Here is a 27,301-nt window from a genome sequence, read left to right on the forward strand (position 1 = left end):
GGGGGAGATCCAGGGTCATCAGGTGGTCCCACGTGAGGCTCACAATCTAAATGCCCATTTTACAGGTGAGGGAACTGAGGCACGGAGAAGCGACGTGACTTGCCCACAGTCACACAGCTGACAAGGGGCGGAGCCGGGAGAGAGGAAAGGGGCAACTCAACCCGAAACGATTGGAGGAATCAGAGAAGACATAAACAAATGAGGAATAACATATAACATATAAACAAATTGGAGGAATCAGATAAATAAAATGCTGCAAAAGGGGAGAGGTGATCGGCTGTGCGGGCTGGGCCTCCACAGGCGAACGGTCCTGCATTCATCCATTCATCCATCCATTCATTCAATCGTATTCATTGAGCGCTTAATGATGATGATGGCATTTGTTAAGCGCTTCCTATGTGCCAAGCACTGTTCTAAGCGCTGGGGGGATACAAGGTCATCAGGCCGTCCCACGTGGGGCTCACAGCCTGAATCCCTATTCTACAGATGAGGTAACTGAGGCCCAGAGAAGTGAAGTGACTTGCCCAAAGTCACACAGCTGACAAGTGGCAGAGTCGGGATTCGAACCCATGACTCCCAAGCCCGGCCTCTTTCCACTGACCCACGCTGCTTCTCGCTGCGTTTACTATTCATTCAATAGTATTTATTGAGCGCTTATTATTCATTCAATAGTATTTATTGAGCGCTCACTATGTGCAGAGCACTGGACTAAGCGCTTGGAATGGACAATTCGGCAATAGGGGCCACCCCTGTCCAATGGCGGGCTTACAGTCTAATTGGGGGAGACGGACAAAAACAAGACAACATAATCACCACAAAAAGAATCAAAGGGATGTACAGCTCATTAACAAAATAAATAGAGTAATAAAAATATACACAAATGAGCACAGTGCTGGGGGGAAGGGAAGGAGCAGAAGGTGGGGAGAGGGACGCATGCGCGCACGCCTCCCTCAGGCCTCTTCGTCTTGGGGACGGGGGGAGAGGGAGGACGCATGCGCACACGCCTCCCTCAGCCCTCTTCGTCCTTTCTCCCGGCGCTGCGGTGGGGCGCATGCGCACACACCTCCCTCAGCCCTCTTCGTCCTTCCTCCCGGCGCTGCAGTGGGGGGACGCATGCGCACACGCCTCCCTCAGCCCTCTTCGTCCTTCCTCCCGGCGCTGCAGTGGGGGGACGCATGCGCACACGCCTCCCTCAGCCCTCGTCGTCCTTCCTCCCGGTTCTGCGGGGGGACGCATGCGCACACGCTTCCCTCAGGCCTCTTCGTCCTTCCCGTTGCTGCGGGGGGGACGCATGCGCACACGCCTCCCTCAGACCTCCGTCCTTCCGCCCGGCCCTGCGGGGGGCGGGGCGCATGCGCGCGGGCTTCCCTCAGCCCTCTTCGTACTTCCTCCAGGCGCTGCTGGAGGGAGCGCATGCGCACACGCCTCCCTCAGCCCCCTCCGTCCTTCCTCCCGGCGCTGCGGGAAGGAGCGCATGCGCACACGCCTCCCTCAGCCCCCTCCGTCCTTCCTCCCGGCGCTGCGGGAAGGAGCGCATGCGCACACGCCTCCCTCAGCCCCCTCCGTCCTTCCTCCCGGCGCTGCGGGAAGGAGCGCATGCGCACACGCCTCCCTCAGACCGTCCTTCCTCCCGGCGCGGCGGGAAGGAGCGCATGCGCACACGCCTCCCTCAGACCTCCGTCCTTCCGCCCGGCCCTGCGGGGTGGCAAGGCGCATGCGCGCGGGCTTCCCTCCTTCCTTCCGCCCGGCCCTGCGGGGGTCGGGGCGCATGCGCGCACGCAGCCGACCGGAAGTGAAGGCGGCGATGACGGGCAGGGGCGGGGGGTCGAAGCCTCCTGAGGAGAGGCGGCGGTGGCGGCGGAGGAGGAGCCGGGCCTGAGGCGGCGGGAGCCTAGAGCGACGGCAGGCGGAGGCCCGGTGAGTCTACTGAGACCTCACCTCCTCCCAGAGGCCTTCCCAGACTGAGCTCCCCTTCTCCCTCTACTCCCTCTACCACCCCCCCTTCACCTCTCCGCAGCTTAACCCTCTTTTCCCCCCATTTCCCTCTGCTCCTCCCCCTCTCCCTTCCCCTCCCCTCAGCACTGTACTCGTCCGCTCAACTGTATATATTTCCATTACCCTATTTATTTTGTTAATGAATTGTACATCGCCTCGATTCTATTTAGTTGCCATTGTTTTTACGAGATGTTCTTCCCCTTGACTCTATTTATTGCCATTGTTCTCGTCTGTCTGTCTCCCCCGATTAGACTGTGAGCCCGTCAAACGGCAGGGACTGTCTCTATCTGTTGCCGACTTGTTCATCCCAAGCGCTTAGTACAGTGCTCCGCACATAGTCAGCGCTCAATAAATGCAATTGAATGAATTGTCCCCCCCAAGCGCTTAGTACAGTGCTCCGCACATAGTAATCGCTCAACAAATACTATTAAATGAATGAATTGTCCATGCTAAGCGCTTAGTCCAGTGCTCTGCACATAGTAAGCGCTCAATAAATACTATTGAATGAAGGAATCGTCCATTCCAGGCACTTAGTCCAGTGCTCTGCACATAGTAAGCGCTCATAAAGACTATTGAATGAAGGAATTGTCCATTCCAAGCGCTTAGTCCAGTGCTCTGCACATAGTAAGCGCTCAATAAATATTGAACGAAGGAATTGTCCATTCCAAGTGCTTAGCACAGTGCTCTGCACAGTCAACCCTCAATAAATACTATTGAATGAATGAATTGTCCATTCCAAGCGCTTAGCATAGTGCTCTGCATATAGTCAGCGCTCAATAAATTTATTGAATGAAGGAATTGTCCATTCCAAGCGCTTAGTCCAGTGCTTTGCACATAGTCAGCGCTCAATAAATACTATTGAATGAAGGAATTGTCCACTCCAAGCGCTTAGCACACTGCTCTGCACATAGCGCTCAATAAATACTACTGAATGACTGAATTGTCCATTCAAGCGTTTACTATACAGTGCTCTGCACATAGCGCTCAGTAAATACTATTGAATGAATGAACTGTCCATTCCAAGCGCTTAGTACAATGCTCTGCACATAGCGCTCAATAAATGCCATTGAATGAATTGTCCATTCCAAGCGCTTAGCACAGTGCTCTGCCCATAGTCAGCACTCAATAAATACTATTGGATGAATGTCGCCGTCTTGGTGTGGCCAGTCCCCCTCTCCCCTCTGCGCCTCACACACCTTCCTTTGCTCATCCAGTTGAATTTCTTCAGCGCTCCCTCCCTGCAATCCCACAGCAGCTCACCTCCTCCAGGAGGCCTTCCCAGACTGAGCCCTCCCTTCCCTCTGTTCCTCCTCCCCTCCCCCTTCTCCCTCTGCTCTGCCCCCTTCCCCTCCCCACAGCACTTGTCTATATTATTTATTACTCTATTCTGTTAATGATGTGACGAGATCTATGATTCTACTTATCTTGATGATAGTCATTCATTCAGTAGTATTTATTGAGCGCAATTTGCAGAGCACTGTACTAAGCACCTGGAATGGACAATTCCTTCATTCAATAGTCTTTATTGAGCGCTTACTATGTGCAGAGCACTGTGCTAAGCGCCTGAAATGGACAATTCCTTCATTCAATAGCATTCATTGAGCGCTTACTATGTGCAGAGCACTGTGCTAAGCGCCTGGAATGGACAATTCCTTCATTCAATAGTCTTTATGAGCGCTTACTATGGGCAGAGCACTGGACTAAGCACTTGGCATGAACGATTCCTTCATTCAATAGTATTTATTGAGCGCTTACTATGTGCAGAGCACTGGACTAAGTGCTTGGCATGGACAATTCATTCATTTAATAGTATTTATTGAGTGATTACTATGTGCGGAGCACTGTACTAAGCGCTTGGAATGGACAATTCCTTCGTTCAGTAGTCTTTATGCGTGCTTACTATGGGCAGAGCACTGGTCTAAGCACTTGGAATGGACGATTCCTTCATTCAATAGTATTTATTGAGCACTTACTATGGGCAGAGCACTGGACTAAGTGCTTAGGATGGACAAATTGGCAACAATTAGAGACAGTCCCTGCCCACTGACGGGCTTACAGTCTAATCGGGGGAGACAGACAAAAACAATAGCAATAAATAGAATCAAGGGGATGTACATCTCATTAAAACAATAGCAATAAATAGAAACAAGGGGATGTACATCTCATTAAAACAATAGTAATAAATAGAATCAAGGGGATGTTAATGAGTGGTACATCCCGACATCCAACTACTGGTTTTGCTCTGCTGTCCGTCTCCCCCGATTAGACTGTGAGCCCATCCCTGGGCAGGGATTGTCTCTATCTGTTGCCCAATTGTCCATTCCAAGCGCTTAGTACAGCGCTCTGCACAGAGTAAGCGCTCAATAAATATGATTGAGTGAATGTCTCTGCCCAACAACGGGCTCCCAGGCCCATGGGGGGAGGCAGCCAGCAAAAGAAAACCAGTATTCGGAGCTGGTTGGAGGGGGACGTGGGGGGCGGGCGGCTGTTGGGGCTGGAGGGGAGGAGGGGACAGGATGGACGGTCAGCCGCCGGACAGTCCTCCGGCCGGCCCTGCTAATCACAGACCACACCGCTACGGGACTCCCTGCCGTCATCTTAGCCCCCGAGCCCCTTGTGGGGCACGGATTGGTACTCTCCGTCCCCCAATTGTACATTCCAAGCACTTAGTACAGTGTGCCGCACACAGGAAGCGCTCAATAAATATGACTGATGGATCTGCACACAGTAAGCGCTCAATAAATACGATGGCTCGATTGATCTGCACACGGGAAGCGCTCAGTAAATACGATGGATCGATTGGTCTGCTCTCGGGAAGCGCTCAGTAAATACGATGGATCGATTGGTCTGCGCACGGGAAGCGCTCAGTAAATACGATGGATCGATTGGTCTGCGCAAGGGAAGCGCTCAGTAAATACGATGGATCGATTGATCTGCGCAAGGGAAGCGCTCAGTAAATACGATGGATCGATTGGTCTGCGCATGGGAAGCGCTTAATAAATACAATGGATCGATTGAGCTGCACACTGGAAGCGCTCAGTAAATATGATTGATCTGCTCACAGGAAGCGCTCAAAAAGTACGATGGATCGATTGATCTGCACACTGGAAGCGCTCAGTAAATACAGTTGATCTGCTCACAGGAAGCGCTCAATAAATACGATGGATTGATTGATCTGCACACTGGAAGCGCTAAGTGAACACCACTGGTGCCTTGGTGCTGATCTGGGCTCTGCCACTTACCTGCTCTGTGACTTGGGCAAGTCTCCTCACTTCTCCGGGCCTCGGGTTCCTCATATGCAGAATGGGAATCCTATACTAGTTGCTATGGTTATTATGGTATGTGTGAGGCGCTTACTATGGGCCAAGCACTGTGCTAAGCGCTGGGGTAGTTACAAGGTAATCGGGTTGTCCCACACGAGGCTCATAATCTTAAGCTCCATTTTACAGATGAGGGAACTGAGGCACAGAGAGGTTGTGGCTCGCCCAAGGTCACAGCAGACAATGGATCGGCTCTGTTGCCGAACTGTCCATTCCAAGCGCTTAGTACAGTGCTCTGCACATAGTAGGCGCACCATAAATACGATTGAACAGGCAGCCAAGCTGGGATTAGAACCCACGTCCTCTGACTCCCAAGCCCGTGCTCTTGCCTCTAAGCCTCGCTGCTTCTCCTCCAGTGCTTGGCACATAGTAAGCGCTTAACAAATACCAACATTATTATTATTATTACAGTTCTCCCTCATACTTCGATGGTCAGCCCCAGGGGGGGCCTGATGATCTGCTCTAGTCTTGGCTCTGCCACTTCATCTGCTGCGTGACCTTGGGCAAGCCACTTCTCTTCTCTGGGCCTCAGTTGCCTCGGCTGCAAAATGGGGACTCAATACCCGTTCTCCCTCATACCTGGATGGTGAGCCCCGTGTGGAACCAGATGGTCTTGTATCTATCCCAGGGCTTGGCACACAGCACGTGCTTAAATACTTATTAGTTACAGTACTATTTATTAATAATGTATATTTATCGCCACTCGCCTGTCGTGTGACCACGGGCAAGTCACTGAACGTCTCTGGGATTCAGTTTCCTCATCTGCGAAATGGGGATTCGGTACCTCTTCTCCTTCCTCTTTAGAGTGGGAGCCGCATGTGAGCCCTGATTATCTTCTCCTCCAGGGCTTAGTACAGTGCTTGACAGATAGTAAGCAGCCTGGCTCAGTGGAAAGAGCCCGGGCTTGGGAGTCAGAGGTCATGGGTTCGAATCCCGGCTCCACCACTTGTCAGCTGGGTGACTGTGGGCAAGTCACTTCACTGTTCTGTGCCTCAGTGACCTCATCTGTAAAATGGGGGTGAACTGTGAGCCTCACGTGGGACAACCTGATGACCCTGGATCTCCCCCAGCGCTTAGAACAGTGCTCTGCACATAGTAAGTGCTTAACAAATCCCAACATTATTAAGTGCTTAACATACCACAACTATATTTGCAGAGAAAATAAGTGCAGTTGGTTGCTGGGTTGAAATTTGTTTGAGAGGGAGAGTATTGCACTAGGAGGTGTTTCGTCCCTTTGTTTACAGGGAAGGCAAATGTTTGAGCGTGATTTTAGTTATCCAAGTGCCAGAGTGTAGCCTGAGCAAGAAAGTGACTGCCTGATGCTTTAGATCGCCGGTCGGATCTATCCGGTTGGATTTTTAATGTGGAGGCGGTGGAATTTTATGACCCAAAGAGTTTTCCCTTTTCCTGATGGACTGAGGCCTATTCTTCCCAACTATTCCCCACATAATCTCAAAAGCCAGTCATAGTTCTCAGCTCTCCAGGATCTCTTGCATGCGTACTTGTCTTGACAAAAGGAAAATATTCTACTTCTGAATTTATGTATTTGTATTGATGTCTCTCTCTCCCCTCTAATACTAATAATAATGATATCTAAGTGCTTACTATGTGCCGAGCACTGTTCTGAGCGTTGGAGTACATGCAAGATAATCAGGTCATCCCACCTGGGGCACACAGTCTTAGTCCCCATTTTACAAGTGAGGTAACTAAGGCACGGGGAAGTTAAGTGACTTGGCCAAAGTCAGACAGTTAAGTGGCAGAGCCGGGATTAGAACCCACAACCTCTGACTTCCAAGCCCGTGCTCTTGGCCACTAAACCACGCTCTAGTCTGTAAGCTCATTGTGGGCAGAGAATGTGTCTATTGTTTTATTGTCCTCTCCCAAGTTCAGTTAGGGCTCCATAAATCTGATCGATTGAACTGTATTAAGCCTCTGAGAGAGAACAGTGAAATTAGCAGTTATAATCCCTGTCCTCCAGAAACTAGCAGGGGAGACTAGAGATAGGAGGAATTAATAGAGTATATAAGCTCTGTGGCATAGTGGGTAGAGCACAGGCCTGGGAGTCAGAAGGTCATGGGTTCTAATCCCTGTTCTGCTACTTATCTGCCATGTGGCTTCGGGCAACTCACTTCACTTCTCTGTACCTCAGTTACCTCATCTGTAAAATGGGAGGCTGTGAGCCCCGTGTGGGAAAGGGACCGTGTCTAACCCAATTTGCTTGTATTCATCCCAGCGATTAGTACGGTGCCTGGCACATAGTAAGCACTTAACAAATACCATTATTATTATTATTATTGCTATGTATACAAGCGTTCCAGGACAGTTGCGAGAACTGAAGGGCTTTAGGCAGCAGTTGGGGGTTGCAAGATGGAGAGGTGAGAAAATGGGGAAGGCCTCCTAGAGGAGACGCAATTTCAGAAGGGTTCTGGAGATGGGGAGAGCTGCAGCTTGTCAGATTTGAAGAGGAGGGAGCTCCAGGGAGAGGGACTGGCTTGAGCAAGTGAGGTTGGTTTTGGGGAGAGCCAAGAACTCAGAGCAGTGAGAAGGAGAGCTTGAGAATGAATGGAAGGTGCCTCAAGAAAAGAGCCGGCTCTGGTTGCATATTTGGAAATGTCACATAGGTCTCGAAACTTATTTATTTTTATTAGTAGCTGCTTGCTAGCAGTTGTGCCAGGTCAAAGATAGAAGCCAAGTGTAAACTCCCTGTAGGCAGGGAGTGCGACTTGGTGCTTCAGTTCTGCTTTCACAGACATTTGGTAGAGTCCATTGCTCCGTGGGAGCTCAATAAATATCGCTTCCAGCTATATATACAACTGCTTCTCCTACTGCTGAAAGATCCTCATGGGCAGGGAACGTGGCTACGAACTCCGTTTCCTACGATATTTCTAAAGTGCTTATTATGGGCCAGGCGCTTTACTAAGTGCCGGAGTAGACTACTGAATACAGCCCATGTAGGATTTATGATATTAATCCCTATTTTACAACAGTTATGTTTACTCCCCTACTAAGCTCTCAGTACAGTTTTCTGCAAGCAGTAAGCGTTGAATAAATGCCACTGATTGATTAAGCATACTTATGGACTTGGCTCCATTTCAGAGGCTAGTAGAGTTGCAGGTCAGCTCCTAACAGTGTGGGCCTTGAACTGAATTCACTTCCAGGAAAGGAATTCGCGGGACAGAGGGTCATGAATCAGTCTCTAATGCCACATAGTAAGCCTGTAAACGGCAGCATTTGCGGTTACCAATCAACAGGTGAAAGTCAGAGGGCAGTCTGAGCTCCCAAGCATCGGAGCCAGGTTATATGGGACAGAGAAGTTCTGTTTACTAAAAAGGAGAGTGGGCATTGTGAAAACTCTAAAGCCTTGATCCCTGGAATGGATTCTGTGTGGTTGTTCTGGTGTTTTGAATAATTGTTTAATGTGAAATCTTTCAATAACTGTTTCTAAATTGCCTACCCACCCCCTTAAGCTCTTTGAGAGCCTGGGCCATGTATAATTAATTTCTCTGTATATTTCCATTGTCCGTTACTTTGCACAAAGTGGCTATGCGATAAATAATTGGCAGCACTAAAAAGGTAGATCTCTATAAAACGATACCTTTAGAGATGGTAGGAGTCAGTTATTCTGAGTTCTGGAATATAAGCAGAGCACAGTAAAACTGTGTTCGTTGATAATCTCTAAATTTCATTTAGCAGCATTATTTATTAAGAAGAATTGTATTGGTTAAACACTCTGTGCTAAGCTCAGCAGTAGGCATAATCAGATCAAAGATAGTTCCTATCCCACATGGAGCCGAGGGTCTAATGAGGAGAGAGAACAGGTATTTAGTCCCCATTTTACAGAAGAGGAAACTGAGTCACAGAAAAGTTGCATCTTGCCCAAGCTCACACAGCAGGCAAGTGGCAGAGCCAGAGTGAGAATCCAGGTCTCCTGATACCAAGTGCTGTACTTTTTTAAAAAAAATGTACTTGTTAAGTGCTTACTCTGTGCCAGGAACTGTATTAAGCGCTGGGATAGATACAAAATAACCAGGTTGGACACCGTCCATGTCCCACATGGGGCTCAAAGTCTTAATTCCCATTTTACAGATAAGGTAACTGAGACACAGAGGAGTTAAGTGACTTTCCCGAGGTCACACAGCAAGACAAGTGGCAGAGTCAGGATTAGGACCCAGGTTCTGCGATCCCCAAGCCCATGCTCCTTCCACTAGACCACGCTGCTTCCCCTAGACCTGCTGAGAAGCGCAACATTAATTGCGTTAAATTTCACTTTTATTTCTTTCCTTACCTTCTTGGTAGTGGACTTAATGGGCATTAAAATGGCCCCAAAACAGGCCACAAAAGAGTGAGAAATTAATACAATCAGCCCTAATAATTCTCTTTTTCAGGCTACTCCTCTGCCTCCCATTCTCTATAGGAGTCCCTCAGATCTGGGTTTCCTTCTATTGCGCATCTACCCCCACTCCCTTAGAGAACTCATCCACTCCCACAACTTCAGCCACCATCCCTATGTGAATCATTCCCAAGTCTACCTCTCTCCTTCTCTGCAGTCTCACATTTCCTCCTGCCTACAGGACATCTCCACCTGGATGTCCTGCCGACACCTCAGATTTAACACGTCCGAAACAGAGCTCCTCAGCTTCCTGCCCAAACCCTGTCCTCCCCATCTTTCCCATCACAGTAGACAGCATCACCATCCTCTGTCTCACAGGTACATAACGTTGGCATTATCCTCAACTTATTTCTCTCATTCATCCCACATGTTCAATCTGCCTCCCTCCACGTCACTAAAAATCTTCCCTTTCCTGTCCATCCAAACTGCCACAGTGCTGATCCAAGCACTCATCCTATCCCATATTGACTACTGCATTAGCCTCTTCACTGATCTCCTTGCCTCCTCTCCCTCCCCACTGCAGTCCTTATTTTACTCAGTTTCTCCACTCAGGAACCTGTAGTGGCTGCCCATCCACCTCCTCATCCAACAGGAACTCGTCGGCTTTTAAGTACTCAGTCAGCCTGCCCCCTTTAGCTTGCTGATTTCCTACTACAACCCAGCCCACACACTTTGCTCCTCTAACTCCAACCTACTCAACTGTACCTCAGTTTTGTCTACTTCATCGGCGACCCCCTTGTCCACGTCCTCCCTCTGGCCTGGAGCTCCCTCTCTCTCCATATACGACAGACCACCGCGCTCTCCACCTTCAAAGCCGTATTAAAATTATATCCCCTACAAGAGGCGTTCCCCAACCAAACCCTCATTGCCCCTGTTTCCCTCTCTTCAACATCACTTATGTGCGCTTGAATCTGTATCTTTTAGCACTCGATATTCACCCCACCCTCTGTACTTATGTACATGTCCATAAATTATTGTGATGTCTCTCTTCCCCTTTATATTGTAAGCTCCTTGTGGGCAGGGAATATGTCTACCAAATTCATTCATTCAGTGGTATTTATTGAGCGTTTACTGTGTGCAGAGCCCTGTTCTAAGCGCTTGGGACAATACAGCAATAAAGAGAGACAGTTCATGCCCACAGTGAGCTCACAGTCTTTTATTGTACTCTCCCAAGTGCTTAGTACCCCTCCCCATCCCCAGGCCAACCAATACTTATTTACAAACATACATAGAAATATGTTTACGTGGAGCATCCCACGAAGATCTTAGGCTGGGGTACATTCAAGGATACCCAGAAACCCACCTAGGAACAGACATCACGCAGACTGGAATACAGGGGAACACATCCACAGCAACACACACAGCCACAGAAAAACACGCATGAACACATGCATGCACATGGAGACAGTAGTAGTGTAGGGCCAACAACCTGTGCAATAAAAATAAGGAGAAAAGCCACTAGAGTTCAGGAAACCCGAGAGAGAGAGAAAAGTCACTCATGCTAACCCTGGGCAGAGAAGGGCATCCTCAGATCCAATAAGCCTCAAGATTCAGATTTCTATTGTTCATTCATTCAATAGTATTTATTGAGCGCTTACTATGTGCAGAGCACTGTACTAAGCGCTTGGGATGAACAAGTCGGCAACAGATAGAGACAGTCCCTGCCGTTTGACGGGCTTACAGTCTAATCGGGGGAGACGGACAGACAAGAACAATGGCACTAAACAGCGTCAAGGGGAAGAACATCTCGTAAAAGATTGTGTGCATAGGCCCCTATGATTGGAAAATATTTTCCATTCTGCTGGTTCTTAGTGGGATATGATTTTTGATGAGAATGAGGAAAGCTGTTATAACTGAATTTATTTAAAAATTGCATTCTACCACAATCTTTTGCACACTCGGCGATTTCAAGTCAGTGAGTTATCATGAATTGTATTAAAGCAGAAGTGCTGTGACTCAAGGGATTTCCTGGCCACCTGTCTACTTTCTTCCTCCCTCTACCCCCCATTCATTACCTACTTCTCTTCCCTGCCTTTACAATTTACAAGCTGACTTGATCATGCTGAAATGAGCCTAGCAAGAATGTCAACAAATCAGTGGTATTTATTCAGCATCTACTGTGTTCAGAGCACTGTACCAGGGGCTTGGGGGAGTACAGTGCAATAGAATTGGTAGACACATTCCTTGTCCGCAAGGTGAAATGAGGCCAGCAAGAATGTCAGTCAGTAGTATTTACTGAGTGCTTACTGTGTGCAGAGCACTGTGCTAAGCACATGACTCAATCAAGCAAATCTTCTTACCAACACTGGTCTCCATGTCATTATAAGGCTTCATTTCCCCCACCCAGAAGTCCACTCTCTTGGCCACGTATCATGTCCCTTTTCTTCAGAACTCTATTAAAAAGCCAACTTCCCAGATTTTCTTCTGTTTCCCAAATTCCAGTTACACAGTAACATTTGCACGTAGCATCTAGGCTGTATATCGATATTGTTGCATTTCGTGACTTCTGTCATTTTGTCATGTTGCTGCCACTCTCTCCCAAAGGATGTGTGGGCTGCAGCAACTCAGTTTTCTCTCTCTCTGTCTCTCTGTCTCCTTGCATCTTTTGTTTCCTCCTCTTGAAGTCCATTGATGATCCATGCCATCCATCCTGATCTAGCCCACCTTTATGATTAGTAGTCCCATAGTAGAAAACCTCAATTTTATTTAACCACTAAATCCCTGCAAAGAAATGTGGTGAGGCAAGATGGGTGCTTTTCTCTGTATCCGTTTCAGGTTGTGGATTAGTATATGATTATTATCTTTCCTGTGTAATTTAATTCTCACTGGTGAAGGAGAGTTGGGTTAGTGGATGGAAGAAATATTTGTCCAGTGTAGCCAGACTCATGGAAGACTCCTGGCTTCTGGCGAGTGATCAATCCAGCTTTCTGGGGCTTCCTATCTAAGCCTTTTTGTTGAGCTCAATTCCTTTTCATTATGCTGGCAGTTTGATTCTATGTAGGATGCCAGTTGTATTTCCTGCTGGCTTAGATCATGCTTTGAGGACTAGGTGTCATCAAGGAAGTCAAAGTAGAACCTATTCCTGTTTATGACCAAAGTAGAAAAACAAAACCAGTCCTGTAGTGTGGTAAACAAGGAGAGTATAGACTGTGCACAAATAACTTGAGTTCAAATGAAACAGAAATGCCATTCTACTTGTTTCAAGGGCTCGAAAAAGTGATTCTCCATTTCTAGAAAATTATCATCGGCAGTGGTGACGAGTGCTTGCTATGTGCAGAGCATCAGACTATTTGGGAGAGTACAGGAATAATAATAATGTTGGTATTTGTTAAGTGCTTACTATGTACAAAGCACTGTTCTAAGCGTTGGGGTAGATACAGGGTAATCAGATTGTCCCACGTGAGGCTCACAGTTTTAATCCCCATTTTACAGATGAGGGAACTGAGGCCCAGAGAAGTTAAGTGACTCGCCCACAGGCACACAGCTGACAAGCGACAGAGCCGCGATTAGAGCCCCTGACCTCTGACTCCCAAGCCCGGGCTCTTTCCACGGAGCCACGCTGCTTCTCCTGTACTGCTGTCCTGTACAGTAGTTGTACTGCTGCTACAGTACAACTGAGTTGTCATGCACATTTCCTGCTCACCACGGGCGTAGTCTAGAGGAGAGAAAACATTACTCATGGGCATCTGAAGTTAAGCGAAAAAAGAGAAAATAGCAATCTGGCTCTCTTTGAAAGGGAGAGTGACCTACCTGCAAGGTACCCCCAGAGGCTACTGTCCTTAGGATGCTGTGTTTCTTTTAAATCTTATTGAAAACAAGATTTCAATAAGGGAAGACTTTCCCTCCTGTTAGTCTGAACGGTTGCAGAGGCCAGTCGTGACACTGTGATTTCATCATAATTTATTATTATTCGCCTTTGTCTTCCTTTCTTTCCTTCAATCTGTGATCCCTCCTCCTGCTCACCTCATCCCTCTCTCTCACAAGCTACCAACTTTTCCTCTGGACTCCCATTAGAATTTGCAGGGGAACAGCAGGAGTAACACTGGTGAGATGGTCTGAGTATGCTACACTTAGTAAAGCTATGGGCAGCAGCAAGATGCCAGCGTGCTTGCCTCCCTCCCTTTGCTGCTTGTAAGCTACGATATAAATCCCCTTATTTCACATCCTACTTTGGTGCTGTTTCTGTGTGCTTCAGTCCCTAAATTGCCATGTTGTCCTACCATAGGGTCTTAGATATTTCTGAGGAACCTGCTGCATATAAACAAAGCCCAAGCCTGGTTTCTGTAAAATCCACAATTCCAGTCAATCATTTCAAAACCTAATTTTGCCAATAACCACTGCAGTTTTAATTAATACCAAGCTTCTTCTCAGATTGAGTGGTCTCTAGGAAAATTCTCATTTGTTCTTTCCTGATTTTAAGGTGTTCTGGTTTTACATTATAATCCGTCATTCAGGTTGGCACAAGAACAGATAACTGAACAGCAAATCACAGTTTTCTCTAGCATAGTTATTGCAGTTCAGCGAGATTTACTTCTGTGGGTGCTGCTTAAATTGTGCAGTTGTTCTTGTATTTTCACTAAGGACATTACGTCAGGCTATTGAGGAGCTAAAATTCTTCTGTCATTTACCAGAAGTGAGGATCCCTTTCTTAACTCACTGTCCCCTGAATTCTTGGTAATTGGAAATTGCGAAACCTTCTCAGTTTTTTCTCCCTATTAGAAAATCTGAAGGATATAATTTTGCATTCCCCAGAAATGCTAAGCTACAACTCTTTGGAGGCCTTATGGGAGCCTTTTCTAGAAATCCTGTTACTTCTCTCCTATGGAGATGTTCATTCAATAGTATTTATTAAGCGCTTACTATGTGCAGAGCACTGTACTAAGCGCTTGGAATGAACAAGTCGGCAACAGATAGAGACAGTCCCTGCCGTTTGACGGGCTTACGGTCTAATGGGGGGAGACGGACAGACAAGAACAATAGCAATAAATAGAGTCGAGGGGAAGAACATCTCGTAAAAACAATGGCAACTAAACAGAATCAAGGCGATGTACATTTCATTAACAAAATAAATAGGGTAATGGAAATATATACAGTTGAGCGGACAAGTACAGTGCCGAGGGGATGGGAAGGGAGAGGGGGAGGAGCAGAGGGAAAGGGGGAAAAGAGGGTTTAGCTGCGGAGAGGTGAAGGGGGGTGGTAGAGGGAGTAGAGGGAGAAGAAGAGCTCAGTCTGGGAAGGCCTCTTGGAGGAGGTGAGTTTTAAGTAGGGTTTTGAAGAGGGGAAGAGAATCAGTTTGGCGGAGGTGAGGAGGGAGGGCGTTCCAGGACCACGGGAGGACGTGGCCCAGGGGTCGACGGTGGGATAGGCGAGACCGAGGGACGGTGAGGAGGTGGGCGGCGGAGCAGCGGAGCGTGCGGGGTGGGCGGTAGAAAGAAGGGAGGAGAGGTAGGAAGGGGCAAGGTGATGGAGAGCCTCGAAGCCTAGAGTGAGGAGTTTTTGTTTGGAGCAGAGGTTGATAGGCAACCACTGGAGGTGTTTAAGAAGGGGAGTGACATGCCCAGATCGTTTCTGCAGGAAGATGAGCCGGGCAGCGGAGTGAAGAATAGACCGGAGCGGGGCGAGAGAGGAGGAAGGGAGGTCAGAGAGAAGGCTGACACAGTAGTCTAGCCGGGATATGACGAGAGCCCGTAGCAGTAAGGTAGCCGTTTGAGTGGAGAGGAAAGGGCGGATCTTGGCGATATTGTAAAGGTGAAACCGGCAGGTCTCGGTAACGGATAGGATGTGTGGGGTGAATGAGAGAGACGAGTCAAGGATGACACCGAGATTGTGGGCCTGAGAGACGGGAAGGATGGTCGTGCCATCCACGGTGATAGAGAAGTCTGGGAGAGGACCGGGTTTGGGAGGGAAGATGAGGAGCTCAGTCTTGCTCATGTTGAGTTTTAGGTGGCGGGCCGACATCCAGGTGGAGACGTCCCGGAGGCAGGAGGAGATGCGAGCCTGAAGGGAGGGGGAGAGGACGGGCGGAGATGTAGATCTGCGTGTCATCTGCGTAGAGATGGTAGTCAAAGCCGTGAGAGCGAATGAGTTCACCGAGGGAGTGAGTGCAAATGGATAACAGAAGAGGGCCAAGAACTGACCCTTGAGGAACTCCAACAGTTAAAGGATGGGAGGGGGAGGAGGCGCCAGCGAAGGAGACCGAGAATGACCGGCCAGAGAGGTAAGAGGAGAACCGGGAGAGGACGGAGTCCGTGAAGCCAAGGTGAGATAAGGTATGGAGGAGGAGGGGATGGTCGACAGTGTCAAAGGCAGCAGAGAGGTCAAGGAGGATCAGAATGGAGAAGGAGCCATTGGATTTGGCAAGAAGGAGGTCATGGGTTACCTTAGAGAGAGCAGTCTCGGTAGAGTGGAGGGGACGGAATCCAGATTGGAGGGGGGCTAGGAGAGAATGGGAGTTAAGGAATTCTAAGCATCGATTGTAGACGACTCGTTCTAGGATTTTGGAAAGGAAGGGTAGTAGGGAGATAGGGCGATAACTGGAGGGGGACGTGGGGTCAAGAACGGGTTTTTTTAGGATGGGGGAGACGTGGGCATGTTTGAAGGCAGAGGGGAAGGAGCCATTGGAGATTGAGTGGTTAAAAATAGAAGTTAAAGAAGGGAGGAGGGCAGGGGCGATGGTGATGTGTATTTCTGAGGCTTATTTTTAGTGTAGCCTTGCAAATCAATGTATTCTCCTGGCTGCACTTTGCCAAATCTCCAATGCCTGTGCCATGCCACTGAAGAAGGAGACCTGGCTGGCAGGGCAGTGGTACCAGGCAGAACGGTAGCCATATTCCAGAAGTTATGCCCCTTGGGCAAGGAGGAGAAAGGGGAAAAAAAATTGATGGATATGGGTTTGGTGTTTTGATTCCTGAAGAGACAGATAGCCTGTACCTGTGGAAAAAGCTCATCGGACTGTCACCTGGGAGGTTTAGTAAAGGGGGGATATTTTGGTAAGGGAGTGGGCATCGGGGTAAATGTTTGATTTCAGTGAAACAAAGTCCTTGATCCACTGGAAGCAGTGGAAAGGTCTGTAGCATGAAGGTTTGACTAAATAGCAGTAATGATAATTATGGTATTTAAGCACTTACTTTGTGCCGAGCACTGCACGAAGCTCTGGGAGAGATACAAGATAAGCAGGCCGGACACATCCCTGACCCATTTGGGGCTCATAGTCCAAGTAGACTGGGGGGGTAGGATTCAACCATCGTTTTACAGATGAGGAAACTGAGGCCCGGAACTTTCCCTGGGTCACACAGGCAAGTGCCGAATCGTTCATTCCAAGCGCTTAGTACAGTGCTCTGCACATAGTAAGCACTCAATAAATACTATTGAATGAATGCATGAAAAGGGGCAGATCCGGAATTAGAACCCAAGCCCTCTGACTCACAGGTCTACACTCTTATCATCTAGGCCACGCTGTTTCTCGAGCCATTCAAGATGGAGTTCTGAGGACTGACTTGTGCTATTCAGTCGTGTCTCCTGCCAAAAACAAAGTGAGCATCAATCAGTCTGTGGTATTTATTGAGCACTTTATTGTGTGCCGAGCCCTGTACTAAGCACAGGGGAGAGTGCAGTACCACAAGAGTTGGTAGACTCATTCCCTGCCCTCAAGGACCTCAGAGTCTAGACAGGAAGACAGGCCTTAATATAAATAAATTACAGATATGTATGTAAGCGGACTCTATGTATGTAAATCAAAGGACTGAGAGGCAAGACAATGGGGGTCAAATGATGGAACCAAGATAAACTTAGATAGCCTTTCATTCAATACTAATAGATTATTAGTATTATTATATTATAGTATATTATAATATACTACTAATAGTATAGTAACTAGTAGAGATAGACTCTCTGAAATACAATGTTAAAATTCAAGGGCACTGTCAAGAAAGAGTGCTAAATGAAGAGCATTGTAGGTGGCATCCATGTAGTAGGGGAGAAACATGTTTTCAGTCAGGACCAGTGAGTATCTAAAATGATTCTTTTGTTGTTGTTGTATTCAGCACTTACTATGTGCCAGACACTGGGGTAGATACAAAGTAATCAGGTTGGACACAGTCCATGTCCTACATGGGGATCACGATCTTAATCCACATTTTACAGATGAGGTAACTGAAGCACAGAAAAGTGAAGTGACTTGACCAAGGTCACACAGCAGACAGTCCCTGGCACATAGTAAGAGCTTAACAAATACCATAAAAAAATTATAAACAAAAACAAACAAAAAACCCCAGCAGAATATTCAAGGAACTGCTCTATCTGGAGTTGAAATTGGATAACTATAAACAGAGCCAGAAGAAATGCTTTAATGATGCAGTTCTGCAAACATCAATGATAGAGCAGCGGCATTTGAAGGAAAATAACAAGCAGGTCATCTTGGCTTGTAGCATACAGAATGAGGTGACTGCCTTGGAGAAAAGATTTTGAGAAAATCATGGCACCAAGGAGAAACAAAATGAAAACAGCATCAGCATCAGATACTATAGGTAACAAATGGAGTAACATAACGGGGAATAATTTTACATACCCATTGCAAACAGGTCATAGCCACACAGCAGACAAGTGGTGGAGCCGGGATTAGAACCCAGTTCCTTCTGACTCCCAGGCCTGTACTCCATCCACCGGTGGTTGCCTATCCATCTCCTTATCAAACAAAAACTCCTCACTATTGACTTTAAAGCTCTCCATCACTTTGCCCCCTCCTACCTCACTTCCCTTCTCTCCTTTAACATCCCATCTCACACAGTTCGGTCCTCTGGTGCTGACCTTATCATCGTTCTTCGATCTCGCCTGTTTCATCACTGACCCTTGGCCCACGTCCTATCTCTGGCCTGCAACGCCTTCTCTTCTCAAATCCGCCAAACAATCACTCTTCCCCCCTGCTTCAAAGCCCTACTGAAGGCTCACCTCCTTCAAGAGGCCTTCCCAGACTAAGCCCACCTTTCCTTAGCACCCCCTCCCTTCTGTGTCACCACAACTGACTCCTTTTGTTCCCCCCCCAATCCCCACCCCATGGTACTTATGTATATGTGCATACTTCTATAATTCTGTTTATGTTGATGCCTGTTTACTTGTATTGATGTCAGTCTCCCCTCCTCAGACTGTGAGTTCATCGTAGGCAGGGATTGTCTCTCTTTATTGCTGTACTTTCCAAGTGCTTAGTACAGTGCTCTGCACACAGTAAGTGCTCAATAAATACAACTGAATGAATGAACTAAGGTCACACTGCTTGTTGTTCACCCGGCTTAGTGGATAGAGCATGGGCCTGGGAGACAGGTCATGGGTTCTGGTCCCGGCTCTACCACAGGTCTGCTCTGTGACCTTGGACAAGTCACTTCACTTCTCTCTGCCTCTGTTACCTCATCTGTAAAATGGGGATTGAGACTGAGAGCCTCCATGTGGGACAGGGACTCTGTCCAACCTGATTTCATTGTATACACCCCAGCACTTAGTACAGTACCTAGCAGATACTAAGCACTTAACAGATACCGCAACAATTATTATTATTATTATTATTAATCAGAGCTTTTTTCATTTGTCAGTTTACCTTCAAGGGCCTGGGCTCATCACTTCGTTATTCTTCATCCTGCCCATCAGCTTGAGTCTTTGGTTCGCTTTCTCGCAACAGCAGTTTTTGATCCCCTCTCTCCTTTATAAGCGTAATACTTTAGGCTGGGTGGCAGGTCAAGCAAGATGGGTGAGTCATTGGGTGTGTGCACTGTTAGTTTGCTTTCAGAGCCCATGAGTTACATACGGGAGAGATTCAATCGAGATTATCATACTGGAATTTTCCTCATTCGTGTTCACGTTTCCTGTCCCTGATTCAGCCCCAAAAGTCATGTTTTATCTTCCCCCAGGAGTATAGTGGCTCATTGCTTCCAACTACTCAGGCCCTCCCATCCAAGTCCACATTGGCCGTTGTTCATAAGAGACCAGAGCAAAGGTGGGTGGGTGGAAGTGACATTGGGGTGGGGAAATTGGTCTCAGTGTTGGGTGGCCCTAAAAAAGGGGTGACTTTCCTAAGGAGAGTAGTGTAGTACAGTTTATCGGGACTATTGTGTGCTATTTATTTTGTGCTGCCACAACAAATAAAGGTTAGAAGAGGCCTGGAGAAGGTATAAAACAGGGCAGTTAAAATAAAGGGGGTGTGGGTCAAGTTCCATGTGAAGAGTCTGAAAAGGTTAGGACTGTGGTCTGGAATTTGTTCCCAAAGGAAGTTGCTCTAGTAGAAAGTATCTGGTTCAAGGGGGATTTGGATAAATTCATGAATGATTAATCTGTAATGGGCACTCATTAGATGGGGTCGTTCATCCATCTCTAACCCGAGAATGGAGGTCCAGACCATCATACTGTCCTCCAAGCATAAAAGCAGCATGGCCTAGCGGAAAGAGTGCTGGCCTGCGAGTCAGAGGGACCTGGGTTCTAATCCCAGCTCCACAACTTGTCTGATGTGTGACCTTGGGCAAATCCCTTAATTTCTGTGCCTTAGTTAACTCATTTGTAAAGTGGAGATTAAGACGGTGAGCCCCGAGTGGGACATGGACCATGTCCAACCTGATTAGTTTGTGTCTATCCCAGGGCTTAGAACAATGGCACACAGTAAGCACTTAATAAATATCAATTTTTTTTTAAGCCATTGTCTTTCCAAGTTAAGGGCTGAACCCTGAGCTGACTCCGCCATCCTTCTGACTTAAATGGCGTTCGTGTTATGGTACTACGTTTGTGGCACTAGAATAGCACTGTTCTGGGAACTGGAAAATTTTCATTCTATTCTTTATCTGTCGTGTTGTTTCTGGTCAGTGAACGTGTATCTCACACACATTCTCTTCACAAATCTATGGGCTCTGTTAGACAGGGATCATATCTACTAACTGTACTGAACTCTCGCAAGAAGTACAGCGCTCTGCACACGGGAAGCACTCAATGAATGCCCCTGATAATGTGCTTTGTCCCTTCCACTTACTCACTGGTTGTACCCCACACCCTCAGAGGAGCATGGCTTGCATGGAAGAGAGTGGATGAGCAAGCCACTAGCACCGTTATCCATTTCCCTGTATGTCTTCTTGGTCCCGAAATCTCAAGAGGTGAGGCTCGGGTGCCTTTCCCGATGGTGGCTCCATTATCGTTATCCTGTTTTTTGTTCTAGGATTTTCTATTTCACCAGTAAAATGTACCCATATTGTTTATCCTGGCTATTTCTGTTTTTAGTCTGCGGAAGAACTGTCTGGGGTGGAACCCATGCCACAGTTTGGATCACCGAACTCCAGGTGAAGCTTGAAGCTTCCCTCCTGACGATGGGCAGCTTTCAGCTACAGTGACTTGGAAAGGCAAGACTGCAAGAAATTGATTTTTCCCAGCTCCGATTCCTAGGTAATTAAAATTATTTCAAGTTGAACAAGCAGTGAAAAAACGGACATGGGTAAACTGGCTGGTGAAGAAACGTTGTGGTCCCTTGCATTGATTAGCAGAGACGTTCTTCTTGTAAGGCTTTTCTTTGGAATCTATTAGCTCACTCGCTGGCATGGCTTCAACTGGAATATAAAACAGTGTCATTTGACTACTTTTCCTGTTGTAGTGGGCTATTCCACAGCAAAATAAAGAACTCATTCAGTATAAAACTTTAATCTCCCAAATCTGCCCTGAGGAGGATAGCTGATGGGGGAAAAGGGTTTTTTTTCCTTTCTTTCTTTCAATCTGCCCTTAGAAAATTGTGTTTTTTATTCTATATCATTAATACCCATAGATGGATCTTCCTGCTTTGACTGCATCCCTGTGATGCTTGTACACTTTTGGACTCTTGGTGTAAACTGTGGAGTTCTTCGGTTCAGAGGTGACACTGAAGCCTGTGAGATTGTGTTCTCCAATGAACGTGTCACCAAGAGACTTTTTCACACTTGCACCCTGTGTCCATAAAGATTGAGCAGTGCACATTTTCAGACTGCGTGTCATTTGTGGTGAGCATTGCTGAACCAGTGGCTCAGTGGGGAAAGGTTTGTCCTTCTTCTATAGGAAGGACACATTAGGAATCTTAATCCCATGGCCTTGCCAAGTGAGGTGGAAGAGAGCTGAAGCAGCAGGGGTGAGATGTAAAAGAAGAGGCTTGGACTAGGTTAGCAGAAAAATTCTTTGGACCAGAAAATCTGTCTATATGCGGGGCACTTGAAAAAGCTTTAAGTGGAGTCAAATACAGTGGGGTCAGTTACAGAGCTCCATCATACCTGCAGCCTGAAGATACAGCCCTTATGATTCGGTACTTCGACAATCCAATGCATCAGTGCAAGATGCCAAAACAGGTGAATTAAGTTATGATCTCTCCAGCACCGGTTGAAACTTCAAGATTAAAAAGTGTTGCATCAAGTTTTCATTCATTCATTCAGTAGTATTTATTGAGCGCTTACTATGTGCAGAGCACTGTACTAAGCGCTTGGGATGAACAAGTCGGCAACAGATAGAGACAGTCCCTGCCGTTTGATGGGCTTACAGTCTAATCGACGGGCTTACAGTCTAATTTAAAAAGGCAGGTGAATTTTAATAAAATAATTGAAGAAGACTGAGTAGTTCAGAGGGATGAAGAGGTGTTCAGAAGGAGCTGGTCTGCTTCAAGACACCTTATGAAGATAAAACAAAGGCTGTTGTGCTCAACACACAGTAAGTGCTCGATAAATATGACTGAATGAATCTAAATTGGATAGACGACTTTTCCCTTAAGGTTGAAAAGCACCATCACAGTCAACAGAACGGCAAATTTTGCAGTCTCCTGAAGAGAAACTGTAACTCCGCCTTTAACATTGTGATGTTGCATATGTGAATTTCCACAGTAAAGATTACGCAATAGTGGTGGTTAATGTCTAACTTTATAAGTACATAAAGGAATTGAATATTTTTCCAGAGTTTTGGATTGGATTGCAACATGTAACTTATGGGAAAGCACATTCCACGATTTTGCCGTTCGTGATACGAGGACCGTATCGGCTTTATCGTGATATGACTCTACTTTCTTTTCAGTGATAAAATGTTAATTAAGCGGATTATGAAATTCATTCTTCTTTGGCCTGTTTTTCCCTTTTTGGTGTGTATTAGGCCCTAAGTGGTGAGATAAATGCAAGATAATGAGATTGGCCCCAGTCCCTGAGGTAGGCAAAGTGGATTTCTTATCCCCATTTTACAGGAGAGGAAACTGAGGCTCAGGCGAATGAAGTGATTTGCCCAGGATCACCCAGCAGATCAGTGGCAGAGCTGGGAGTAGAACTCAAGCCTCTTGACTCCCAGCCCTGAGCTCCTTTCACTAGCCTTTGCTGACTCCCTTGTGCCCATATCTTCCTCAGTATGAATAAGAACTACTCATTGACTCTTAGAAAATTAATCACAGGGTCTATTGATTTCTACTTTCTTTGTTTTAGTAAATGAAGATCTTTCTCGATATTGATACAGGAAACCATACTTCTTCTCTTCAGGACTATCTCTGCATAATAAATGACAGTTTTACCTTTACTTTGCATCAGTTGTCAAATTACATCCCTGAACTTAATTATCAGGCTAATCTATGTAAATAGGATTGTCAGCAGGTTGGTGTTAACCATATATGTCCAGTTCCACTCATGCTCACTCACCTCTTGTGAGTCCCCTTTATCAGTCAATCATTCAGTCAGTTGTATTGATTGAGCACCGGTTGTGAGTGCAGGGCATTGTACTAAGGATGTGGGAGAAAACACATTGGAATAGAAGACCTAATCCCTGCCCTCAAGGAGTGTACAGTCTAGCTGGTGGAGACCAACATTAAAATAAATTACGAATAAGAGGACCAACAGAGTATAAGGAAAGGTACATAAGTGTTGAGGGGGATGGAGGTATGGTGAGTACATAAGCGCTTAGGGGGTGGGGCTGAATGGACTGCACAGAGACCTTAGGCAGGAAAGGGTTCTTGGGGGAGATGTGATTTTAGCAGGGCTTTGAAGATGGGAAGAGAGCTATTCTATTGGCTGTGAAGGGGAAGGAGTTTCAGGCGGGGCATGAGCAAACGGTCAGTCAAAGTGAGGAATATTGAACAGGTTGCTGCAAGAGGGTTAGAGTTTGCCGGCTGGATTATACCAGGTGAGGAGCAAGGATAAGTAATGGGGAGAGAGCTGATTGAGTGTCTTAAAGCTTTTACCTCTACTTATTGGGAACTGCTGCCAACCACTCTGCCTCTGAGCAGTGCCTCCAGACTGTGCCACCCGCCCCTCAGGTCTGGCAAGTCATGCCCCTTCTCAGTTGCCCTGGAATTTCAGCCCAGACCCTCAGGCTTGGCACCTACCTGGAGCAGATGATCCAAGCCCAGGGAGTCTTGGCATCCCCACCTAGGCTTCTGGCCACCAGCAGCTAGCTCCTCAGCCTCCGCCTCACATCCAGACCATCTATCTAGGGCTGAAGTTCCAGTGCTCCTGGGTCCACCTTTTCTAGCCATTACCCCTCAGCCTGTCATGCCAGTTCCCAGGACCACACCCCACTGCCTCTGCTCCCAGTTGTAAGCAAGAGCTGCGGCAACCTAGATAGCGAGCCTCGGCTGCCTCTTCCACATTATATTCATTCAGTAGTATTTATTGAGAGCTTACTATGTGCAGAGCACTGTACTAAGCACTTGGAATGGACAAATCGGTAACAGAGAGAGACAGTCCCTGCCCTTTGACGGGCTTACAGTCTAATCGGGGGAGACAGAGAGACAAAAACAATAGCAATAAATAGAATCAAGGGGATGAACCTCTCATTAAAGCAATTATACTAGTGTGACTGCTTCTTTGTGAAGTATGACGAAGGAGACCAGGAATCATCACCATTAGCTGCATTTATTGAACACCGACCGTGCACAGAACTGTCCTTGTCATTTATTTTGTTTCATGTTTTTCCCCGGGTGTCCGTGGCCCGTCTTATCTCCCCCAGGCTTTGTTCTAAGACTGTGAGCCTCTTGAGGCCCAGAAGACCACATCTAGACTCACACCTGTACATTTTTCAAAGTGCTTTGCAAACAGGCTCTTAATAAGTGCTATTAGTATTATTACTACAACCGCTTCTCTAGGCGCTTGAGAAGTACTCAAAAGAAGATTATAATACAATCTATGTTCTTAGGAAGTTTATTTAATAAGGGAGATGTGGATAGAAATTGGCTCTTCTACAGTAGTGAGAAAATGAATGAAGTGATAAATGCCTGGAAAGTACAGATGAGTGCTAAGGGGGCTGGACCTGGCAGAGAAGGCTTCCTGGAGGAGGCGACTCTTCTTAGAAGATCTTTCAAGGAGCATAAAGATGTGATTTGGTGAAACCGAAGGGGTTGAGTGGTCTCAACAAGGGAAGGGTGTGAGGAAGAACTGTGAGCGAGGTAAAGTTAGGAGGTGTGTTTCGGTGTATTGAAGGAGAATCTTATATGTGGATTTCAATTTGGGTATAAAAGGAACAGATTAAAACTTGTTGGTACACTGGTATTTACTCTCTGCTCTTCTAAACTCCACTTTTGCTTGCAGATTATTTACTAAATTGTTATGTCTACCAGGCTCAATTGTAAACTCTTTGAGGGAAGGAATCATGACTCCTGTTTCTGTTGTACTCTCCCAAACTTTTAATACACTAATCTGCACTCAGTAAATACAACTGATTGGTTGACCAACAAAGGAGCTGGAATTTTGTGGTGTTCAAGAATGGGGTATGAGCCGCTATTAGACTAATTTAATAGGGATGGGGGGAAGGGGAGACTGCTACCCCTTGCTCCTCTGTTTCTGGAAAGCTAACTGGATTCTGTCCAACAGAATTTGCCCTTTTGGTGATTCTGAAAGGAATCGGGTCCTCTCCCTGAAAGGGAGAGGGTGGGAAAGGCAGGATTCTCCTTTCAGAGAATCAAAACTGTAATTATATCCCCTGCTCCTTTGAAACTTAAGCAGAAAAGGGCCCGTTCTTGGAATATTCAGCTTTATTTAGCCCTTAAAAGTGGGACGAGTGTTTCTAGCGGCGCCTGTAACCGTGGAGAGAGGATGTACCTGAATCTTGATCCAAAAGTTAGCATTTAAATCTGGGTTGCTGCTGCTTACGCCTTTTGCATTTCTCTCCTCGCAGATCCCCCTGTCGGCAAAATGAGCGTCAAGGCCTTTAAGCTGGTTTCTGTCATCGAGCGGGAGCTGCTGATGGGCGACAAAGATCGCATCAACATCGAGTGCATCGAGTGCTGCGGGAAGAACCTTTACATCGGAACTAACGACTGCTTTATCTATCATTTTCTGCTGGAGGAGACATCGGCCACCGGGAAAGTCACTTTTTCTGCCACAAAGCAACGGCACAAATACCTGGGCTTCAAGAAGCCGGTGAACGAACTGAAGGCAGCGTCGGCCCTTAACCGTCTGTTGGTGCTCTGTGACAACACCATCATGTTGGTGAACATGATGAACCTGGAACCCATTCCTACGGGGGCTAGAATCAAAGGCGCGGTGACGTTTGCGCTGAACGAAAACCCCGTGAGCGGAGATCCCTTCTGCGTGGAGGTGTGCATCATCTCTGCCAAACGCAGGACCATCCAGATGTTCATGGTCTATGAGGACCGGGTCCAGATCGTCAAGGAGGTGTCCACCCCGGAGCAGCCCTTCGCCGTGGCCGTGGATGGCCACTTTCTGTGTCTGGCGCTCACCACGCAGTACATCATTCTGAATTATAACACCGGAGTCTCCCAGGACCTCTTCCCGTATAGCAGTGAAGAAAAGCGACCCATCGTGAAACGGATCGGGAGGCAAGAGTTTCTGTTGGCAGGACCAGGAGGGTTAGGTGAGATCCATTTTGGCTGCTTACCTGCTTGGGGCTGGGCTTGAATGGCTCCCCCCCGCAGGGGTGCACTAGTTCAGTGGGAAATCGAGTAAGCATCAGTCTTCAGGGCACTTGGTATCATTGAACCCTGAAATTGGTACCATTTGTCCTAGCTAATTGGACGTGTTTCTCTGTGAACACTGGAGTACATTAAGTTCCAGATGTTCTCCTTTATGGTTTGGATCTGTTTGTGTTTGATTTGGCTGCTAAAATCAGATTACAGGAGGAGGAGAATTAGGCTCAAGAGTCAAGTCACTTATCCGTCTAAGTTAAGCACCTTGGGAAGAGCATTCAGTCTCACACAGTTGGGGGTTTAAACTCCTACGAAGCACTTGAATAATCCTCTGGTGGTGTGAAAGAGTTAAGACTTTTCCTTTTGAGTGTAAAACTTATTTCCAGGGAGTAAGAGTCTTGTACAACCCTTTAGTTTCCATTTTCATTCTCATATTTTTTCCAGCCAGAAATTTTTTAGTAACGAGTCTCTTAAAAATGTCCTGAGAGTGTTATTCTGTGTATCTGAATGTTATCTTGCCCTCGTACAAAGTGTTCCTCGGAAAGGAAGGGCTGTTGTGGCAGTTATTGGGAGGTTTGTTGGGTAAACTGAGTTGACCAGCGCAGGGAATTAGCGGAAGTTAGCCTGGAGGGGAAGTCTGCTTAGTATCGTAAACGTTTGGAAAAGCAGAAGGATATCAAATGAACAGGGTACAAAATCATTTTTGAGTGAGCAATGGTTGCATCT

At 46.9% G+C, this 27,301-nt stretch overlaps 1 protein-coding gene across 1 annotated transcript in view; it reads left to right on the forward strand.

Annotated features, from left to right (window-relative positions):
* The first annotated feature begins 1,853 nt into the window (after window positions 1–1,853).
* The window catches only part of TGFBRAP1 (transforming growth factor beta receptor associated protein 1), a 66,281-nt gene continuing 40,833 nt past the window's right edge, over window positions 1,854–27,301 (forward strand). Inside the window, exons 1-3 of the mRNA XM_029056609.1 lie at window positions 1,854–1,917; window positions 20,953–21,114; window positions 25,825–26,523. Of these exons, the coding sequence (XP_028912442.1) occupies window positions 25,842–26,523 (682 nt within the window). The 5' untranslated portion in view covers window positions 1,854–1,917; window positions 20,953–21,114; window positions 25,825–25,841. The remainder of the gene's footprint in view (window positions 1,918–20,952; window positions 21,115–25,824; window positions 26,524–27,301) is intronic.

Source organism: Ornithorhynchus anatinus, chromosome 2 (genome assembly GCF_004115215.2).
Source record: "Ornithorhynchus anatinus isolate Pmale09 chromosome 2, mOrnAna1.pri.v4, whole genome shotgun sequence".
Classification (NCBI taxonomy): domain Eukaryota; kingdom Metazoa; phylum Chordata; class Mammalia; order Monotremata; family Ornithorhynchidae; genus Ornithorhynchus; species Ornithorhynchus anatinus.